The sequence below is a fragment of the Myotis lucifugus genome, unplaced genomic scaffold (assembly GCF_000147115.1).
Source record: "Myotis lucifugus unplaced genomic scaffold, Myoluc2.0 scaffold_10, whole genome shotgun sequence".
In the NCBI taxonomy this organism is placed as follows: Eukaryota; Metazoa; Chordata; class Mammalia; order Chiroptera; family Vespertilionidae; genus Myotis; species Myotis lucifugus.
This window is the reverse complement of record NW_005871058.1, coordinates 9904943-9913838: the sequence shown is the minus strand read 5'-3', so window position 1 is coordinate 9913838 and position 8896 is coordinate 9904943. Positions and strand designations below refer to the sequence as shown.

Here is an 8896-nt window from a genome sequence, read left to right as displayed (position 1 = left end):
AACCGGCAGTAGGACATCCTTCGCGGGGTCTCAGATTGGAGAGGTGTGCAGGCCGGGCTGAGGAACACCCCCTCCCCCGTGCACAAATTTCGTGGACTGGGCCACTAGTTTATAATAATAAAAGCATAATATGCTAATTAGACCAGACAGCCGAATGAACTTCCTGATGAAGCCAGGGCTGCGAGGGCCGAGCCTCATGAATAAATTTCATGCATCGGGCCCCTAGTGTTGTCGTAAGTTCTAACTCTGAGCTGGCTCTTTATCTGTGCTTTTAAACAGCCCTCAGTCCTTTCCATTGCTTGATCTACATGCAGCTTTATGTTGCTGTAGTTTGTGATATGACAAGAGGATTCCATGGTCAATTGTCCACTCCTACCTCAATGTTAGAATGTGTGTCCCCTGTCAGACATGAGGTTTTGTAAAGTTTCATAGTTGATTAAATAATTCTCTAAGTTCAGGGATATCAGTCGTTGCTGACGCCCAGTGGGCAAGACAAGCAATTCCATTTTCTCTCTCTTTTCTTTTTTTTTTCCAAAATGGAAATCAATCTGTATTACTAGAATAAACCTCAATTGGCATGATTTATTATCCTCATGTATATTCTTAGATTCAATTTTCTCTGATTCTCCATGAGGTTAGTATTTATCTTGTTTGTGTCTGGAAAAACAAGAAAAAGATTACTTTCATTTTAGATACTATATTGATGCTTAATATTATCATTTAGTATCTAAATGATATGGTTTGACTTTAGGCATAACTTAAGGTTTCTTTTACTTAGAAAATGAAGAGAAAGAGGACATTTGAAAATGCGAATTGTTAAGATAGAGGCAGACATTTAGTTTCACAACATCTTTATTTCATTTGTGTGGTCCACAAGATATATGTACCTTAAAGTTGTTAGTGTAGTTAATTACACTAACTACATTCTTTCACTTGGTTCTTCATTCATTAGTATGCTCTCAATCTTCACTGGATTAGCTAACTTCTCACATATAGCATTTTTTCTCCAAGTGCAGAGACCATAGTAAACATACGTATACTGTATATATCCACAATACATTACACCATTTAAGTCACTTGTGTTTCCTGTAAACCTGAAAAAGAAAATAATGAATTACAATAGGCTACTCAAACATTTGAAACATATTCATACACACAAAAATTGCTTTTCCAGTATATCATTGCTCCTAGGCTCTGCATTGTCTAAAATAACTTTTAATTATTATTTAGAATATCAAGAGTGTTCAGATTACTCATTTTTATTGACATATATATACAATGTCAAACACTGCCTCATTTTTCTCTGCCTTGTTCTTTCTCACATCTGGAGTATTTGCTGTTCTTTCAGACCTAGCATCTCCCTTCCCTAATACCTAACATGATTTAGAATAATGCAATTCCATTAGATTTTCCAGTCTAACTGGCTCAGTAGTAAATCTTTGACACTGTCTTTCTCAAATGTTTTTCATAATTACCAAAACCAATAATCAATCTAATACGAACATTATCTCCAAGTGACATATCCCTCTAGTTTTTTAAAATTTATTTCAATGATAAAGACAATATAACGCATTTTATTAAGTTTTTCCCCATTTTTTAAATTAAATCTTTATTGTTCAGATTACATTTGTTCCTCTTTTTTTCCCCCATAACTCCCCTCCTCCCAGTTCCTGCCCCACCCTCCGCCCTCACTCCCCACCCACTGTCCTCATCTATAGGTGCACGATTTTTGTCCAGTCTCTTCCCGCATCTTCCACTCCCCTTCCCCCCCCCAAGAATAGTCAGTCCATTCCCTTTCTATGTCCTTGATTCATTATAATCACCAGTTCATTCTGTACATCAGATTATGTATTCACTTGATTCTTAGATTCACTTGTTGATAGATGCATGTTTGTTGTTCACAATTTGTATCTTTACCTTTTTCTTCTTCTTCCTCTTCTTAAAGGATACCTTTCAGCATTTTGTATAGTACTGGTTTAGTGGTGATGAACTCCTTTAGCTTTTCCTTATCTGTGAAGCTCTTTATCTGACCTTCAATTCTGAATGATAGCTTTGCTGGATAAAGTAATCTTGGTTGTAGGTTCTTGCTATTCATCACTTTGAATATTTCTTGCCATTCCCTTCTGGCCTGCAAAGTTTCTGTTGAGAAATCAGCTGACAGTCGTATGGGTATTCCCTTGTAGGTAATTGAGTCTCTTTCTCTTGCTGCTTTTAAGATTCTCTCTTTGTCTTTTGCTCTTGGCATTTTTATTATGATGTGTCTTGGTGTGGTCCTTTTTTGGATTCCTTTTGTTTGGGGTTCTCTGCGCTTCTTGGACCTGTAAGTCCATTTCTTTCACCAGGTGGGGGAAGTTTTCTGTCATAATTTCTTCAAATAGGTTTTCAATATCTTGCTGTCTCTCATCTTCTGGTACCCCTATAATTCTGATTTTGGTGCATTTGAAACTGTCCCAGAGGCTCCTTACACTATCTTCGTATTTTCGGATTCTTTTTTCATTTTGCTTTTCCGGTTGGGTGTTTTTTGCTTCTTCACATTTCAAATCTTTTACTTGATTCTTGCGCTCCTCTGGTCTGCTATTGGGTGTCTGTATAATATTCTTTATTTCAGTCAGTGTATGCTTAATTTCTAGTTGGTTCTTTATCACAACATCGAGAGTCTCATTAGATTTCTTGAGGCTCTCATCAGTTTTTCCCCATTTTTGAAAAGTGTTCTTTAAAAAAAAATTAAACTTATTGGTGTTACATTTGTCATATTAACATAGATTTCAGGTGTGGGTTTCTATGTTATAAGATGTGTATATTGTGCCATGTGCCCACCACCCAAAGTCAAATTTTCTCCTGTCACCATATATTAGGTTCACCTTCTCTCCTTCTAGTTGTTTTTTAGAGATTTTTACTCTGAAGTTCTGAATTATTACCAGCCACTAATACAAGATTATCGGTCAGGGATTATGCATTAAGACAAACTTGTAAATTGAATATATTATCTTTTGAAAAAACTTTAGTATTCATACTTGAGCTGATAAATAATGATCATTTATCAATAAATAAATTCCTCAATTAAATATTCAAAAGTAAAAATTCCTATTTGAGGTGAAATAATACAGATGTCATTGATCACACACCTGTCCAGAAACAAACTCCAAAATAACATCAAGAATAAAAACCAAAAGGGAATCATATATACATACATATTTAATTATATATTATATACAAATATAATGTGTTTTATATACATATAGTATTATATAATTTTTATTTCAGTATCATTTCTTTATAATTAGAAATAATCTATTATGTTTCCAGCCCATTATAGATTATCTTCCCAATAGCAAAAATTGCAAATAAACACATGGAAATTCTACTTTTTCAAAACAAGATCCCATTTACACTCTCCCCTGAGACATAAACAACCTTTACCCCTAGTCCTTCACTACAAACGAGATCTTTAAACTATACATCCTTTTCTCCTCTGTTTGTACTTATCTTATTCCCTATTCTGTCCTGCCATTGCAAACTGCCAAAGCTAGGGCTGCCTTGTCTTTTTCACTTATATTCCTACACCTGCTTTTTTTTTTTTCTGAAGGGAAAAACAACCAAAACAAAAAGCAGTCAAAGCTTCCATTTACTGTCTCGCCCAAAGTAGTGTGTATGCAGGAATCTCAGAGTTTAGATTCAGTGTGGAAACACCTCAACACAGTCACCCTGAGTTTGCTTGATGTGTCCTCAACAAACAGGAATGTATAAATTCACCGGCTTGCAACAGTATACAACAGATTAAGACTTGATTTCGTTCTTTAGTCTAATTTTGTCTACTTCCGAAATTGAAGGGATTATAAACTACCAATAAAATTTTGACATTACTTTATGTAAGTCTTGCTTTTATCTTCATTACAAGCAGAACAAGACAACATATGAATCCATTTATAATTACATTTTAAATATATTATACGATGAAATATTTTAGATATAGCATATGTGCAATATACCAGGCTCAAGTTCATTTTATTTTCTTTACCAGAAATTCTCTTCTAGTCTATCTCTAGAATTTCCATTCAAATTGGTCATTTCAAAAGTCAGTGGATAACACAAATTTCAAAGCTAAAATTTATTTTTTGTTATTCTGTCTGAAGGATTTTCACCTTCCATTCTTTTTATCTGTAAAGCTAGTCTAATCATAGAATTAATGGTTAAGTAATTAAGGGCAGAATCGATCTTTTGCTCATCTGTGAATCTAAGCACTTAGCATCATTTTAAGTACATGTTAGAGTCCGTTGAATTTTGTTGGCTTATACAGTTCTCCTAGATAAAAGCACAATCCATAGAAATTCTCCCTTATTTGGCTACCGTAAGTTTGTTAGTAACTTGTTAAGATAATGGGAAGACATTTGTGGCAACTTCTTGCATTATTAGATGTATGAGGAAGCTTTATGGAAAGTAATTCTTTATGGATACAATTTCAATTGAAGCCAGTTTTAATTGTAACCTACATTGCTCCTGAGGATAACCCCTAATTTCAAATCAACCAGAAACATTCAACATGACTAAAGACTTACCAGTCAGAGGAGATAATTGTTTCATCCAAGATGTTCTGAGTTTTTTTATCTTTTCTGGGAGATAATCCTAACCAATAGCCATATAACTCCTTGGACTTTATAAATTCCTACAGAAATAGAGATAGTTTGTTAAAATAACTATCTTCCATTTCTTTATTTTACCTCACAACATAATTTCTTACAAATAACTGTCTTAAGGTAACATTTTTAACATTATACTACTATTTTTCATTGTCATTAAAGAAAATTGAGGCAGTGTTTTTCACTATGAGTTCTTCCAGCATTTATACATCAGTTAATGTCTCACATGGATCTACCAATCCATTCATAACCTTAATTTAGAGTCAATGAAGTTCACAAACTTCGGGATTCAAATATTGAGCAGTAAATATTCAGTCTAGGGGCAAAGAGGTGGCTATAAACACATGAAAATAGAAATAGAAAGAGTAGGAGAAAATGTAGCAAAGTCAGATGAGAGTGGTTATAGAACAGAACTTAAAACCAGTCCAGAGTTTTGTAGCCAAAGTAACATTTTTAATAAATACTATGAATGGGTCATTTGAGGAAAAACACATGAAGAAGAGCTATGGATTGATTTCCCTCTCTTTTATGAAGAAGGAGAAAGATGTTTGAGTAGGGAAGCTGAGACTCCTGGGGAAATGAAGTTTTGCCTTGAAAAATAAATATGTGATTTCCATCTGAGTGACCAGAAATGTTGAGTAATATGTAAAATATGGAGATACTATTTAGATATTTGAAAAAATAACTATATAAAAAAATCTTCCGGAGAACTCACTTTTTCTTGGACCCAGGAACTCTGTGCAATATATTTGCTTGGCACTTGCCTTTGCCATCTTAATTCTGCTTTTTTATACATACTTTTTCCAAACTATCTTCTTATTCTAGTATATATTGGCTTTCTCTCTTAGTAAAAAAAAATACAAAGTGGTGGAAATAAAAAATCTTATCCTTTGTACGTATTTTGGAATTAGTAAACCTCAGGAATAATTTCCAGATCTCCTGTTTTTAGATACATGTTCATAAATCGTGTCCTAAAAGTTGATCCTAAACTTTGAAAATGCTTACAGACCTGATTCTGGGTGCCCCGTATCTATTCATTTGCCCAGCCTCTCGGATACACTGATGCTAGGGTCCTCAGCTAAAGTTTTATGTGCTTTACCTTGGCTACCTGAGATAAATGTGCCAAGTTTCAGTCATGTCATACTCCAACTAGAATAAGCCAGAATCATGTTTGGATTGATACAGATCTTCCCCAACATGCCTCACTCCTACTTATTCTACCCTGGGAAAAATGATTTCCCTCCTCACACGCAGAGATCCATAGGACCTTACCGATACACTTTTGTTCTTAATCTTCACCAGGCTGGCATTGTGAGCAGAACATGTGGAGTCACTCTGTTGCCATGTCTCAGACGCTTTAAATTCTCGATAGCAGCTGTCCTCATGCCACTCCCATTTCTCTGGACAAGGTTTACATTTGTGCTCTGGAAAAAGAATGTAGTTCCATTTGATGTGTTTGATAATCTTCATTATTCTCATTATTCCCATTGTCCTCTATGTTAAATTAGCCAAATTTACTTGTCTTTTTTCTTTGTGCATCAAAGGTGAGGAAAATGAATTTTGTATTCTAGGCCCCTCTCTACCACCACAATGTGTCTAAAACATAATTTGAACAACACATTTCAAATGAAACACTTATCTTCTAGCACATTTTCCTACCTCAGGAGCCCTGGATAATAATTAATTGATTTCTTTCTCTCTTTGTCATTTTTGATATTACTACAAGGTAATAAAGGCTAATCCTAAGAAACATTGGGTAGTGAGAATCAAGCCCACAAACCTACATCAATCCACATCAATCCTGCCTTCTTCAAAGAGACCATTTTTTGCTCTGACTTGTTCAATATTTGGGAAACTTTGCAAGGGCACAAAGAACATATTTTATTTATAATAGTTATAGAAAGTGTTACAAGGGCAAGGCCTAACTTTATTTTCTCTTGACTCTTATTAAAAATTCACTGAAATTTAGGAACCAAGTCACCTATAAAGAGATATACTTTTCTCCCAATCTTTTATCAATTCATTACCCAGAAAAACCTAATGAATGTCAGATTAGAGAAACTGTATATTGTTTAGTGTTTCATTAAGTTACTGTCATCCCTGTAATTTTAGGGTCTATGTTATTATTACTTTCTGCTTTTCTTTTTAACTAAATAGAAATATTAACTACTCTGTCAACCAGATTTAATTCCTTCCCCCAGATAATGTCTTCCTAAGGAAAAACTGATTATCAAGTGACTCCTAGGATTAGTTCATTGTATAATAAATAACTCAGACAAGAATATTGGATTACCTGGTTCTTTTCTACATAGCTCATAACATAATTTGGTGGCCATTTCTTGCAGTGTGTTAGAGAGGTTCCTGATCTTCTCAAGACTGTCCATATTATGTATTAGTTGTAGAGAAACATTACTCTGAAGTTTGTCTTTGAAATTTTGTAGCTTTTCCAATTTTTCCATTTCTATTTTCAAAGTTAGGTAAACTCCATATTAAAAAAAAAGAAATGATAAAAAATGTTAATCCCTCAATACATCCATCACCTCCTTTTTGCTGAAATAGTATTAAGACTATTGAAGGTCTAGGGAAGCATTCATTTCACAAGAGTGAGGGAAAGAGACTAAATACCATACTGTAAGGACTCCGTTATAAGGCCCCCTTTATGTTCACATATCACTTATAATCATTCCAAAGCCTCAATTCAAAGAGTGAACTTCCTTGTAAAACTCATGCAATTCTAAGTGTCTTACTATTCAATCAAAACGTGGGTGATGGTCTGGCCAGGTGGCTGGGTTGAAGCATTGTCCCATACACCAAAAGGTTTCAGGGGGCGTACTAGAGATAACCAATCAATGCTTCTCTTTCTATCGATGTTTCTCTCTCTCTCTCTTCCTCTCTCTCCCTCTCTCTAAGAATCAATAAACACATCCTTGGGTGAAGATTAAAAACACACACACACACACACACAAAGAAAACTTGGGTAAATACATACATATGCTTCCTAACACTCCCAGTCCAATCAGCAGCAGAAGGCACAGAAGAATCAGAGCCAAGGCTCTTCGACGCCACACATGGGAAGGAGCAGGAGGTGCTGTGGGAAGCAAAATTAGCAAAAAGGCCTGGAAATGGTATACATCTTAATTTGATTCATTCATTCATTTATTCATTTTGCATATTTTTTCTTCCCTAACATGTCCTGGTAAAACCCTTACACTTCTACCACCTTCTATACTTCTTCCATCTTACAAAACATCCATACCTCAGAATCTTACCTTTCACACCAACTTGGTCAAACTCTTGAATATTTTCCATCTCACTGGAGTTCTGGAATTTTAGATCTGCATAAGTAACTTCTTCAGACATTGATAGCGATGAAAAGAAAGCTTGACAACCAAAAAAAAAAAGAGAGAGAGAGGGAGATGAAGGTTAAACTAACAGTTGAATGCTAAACAGGAGTTATGACTTTTAATTCTGTTTCTAAACTAAAGCTTAAACTTCTGTTTTTAAATCTCTGTATGAACCTCCAACAAGTTTACAAATGAGCTGCAACCCTACTGTTGCCTCAGACACAGAGAACTTGTGCACGAGGGAATATCCTGACATTCTTCCTCTTATCTCTTCCTTTTTCTTATTTCTCTATGTCTACCAACTACAGAGTAATTTTCGAATTTGTGTCTGGGTATTATCAGTGTTGTACAAGGGGTGATGGGTCACTAGTGCAACATGATGCAGACATCGAATTTATTGGACACAAACTTTCAAGCAGAGAAATAATAAAGTGGGCACACTTCTCAAACACTCACTGCTCCACAAAAATGGCTTGACATGGATGTCCTGCACATGTCACGGCAAAGGTTCTGGCAGAGGGGGTTTGTCGTAGCCAGGAGATAGCAAACACACGAAGGGCCCTCCCAGAGAAAGGGAGAGAGTAGGCTCCACCTTGCCACTTTGTGACACAGGTATAGATTAGCCTAAGATGAGATAGAATACCTAGTTTCCCTAGAATACGAGAACATGGTCCCTGAGTCCCAGGTTCGATTCTGGGGCGCAGGGACCATGTTAGGGTGTCTGCATACTGATGGCCAAGGTTGGTATGCCAAAGGCCCTAAAATGGTTTTGCAGACCAGAAAAGCTGAGCTCAGCCTTGCTATCTTTCTGCAGATTGGCTCAATCAATTTGAGCCAGCTTTTAGCTAAGCTACCAAAAGGGGGAAGGAAATGCGTCTCCAGGGTTATGCAGACAGGCTTCTGGTATGTGTGACG

The 8896-nt window shown here is 35.7% G+C and overlaps 1 protein-coding gene across 1 annotated transcript; it reads right to left on the bottom strand.

Annotated features, from left to right (window-relative positions):
* Positions 1–850: 850 nt before the first annotated feature.
* On the bottom strand, positions 851–8691 carry CLEC12A (C-type lectin domain family 12 member A). The gene is made up of 7 exons (XM_014451762.2): positions 8438–8691; positions 7907–8017; positions 7627–7725; positions 6931–7119; positions 5910–6061; positions 4557–4663; positions 851–1094 (listed from the first exon to the last, which is right to left on the bottom strand). Exons 2-7 carry the CDS (start codon positions 7995–7997, stop codon positions 920–922), a joined length of 813 nt encoding a protein of 270 aa, XP_014307248.1. The 5' UTR covers positions 7998–8017; positions 8438–8691; the 3' UTR covers positions 851–919.
* Positions 8692–8896: the final 205 nt, after the last annotated feature.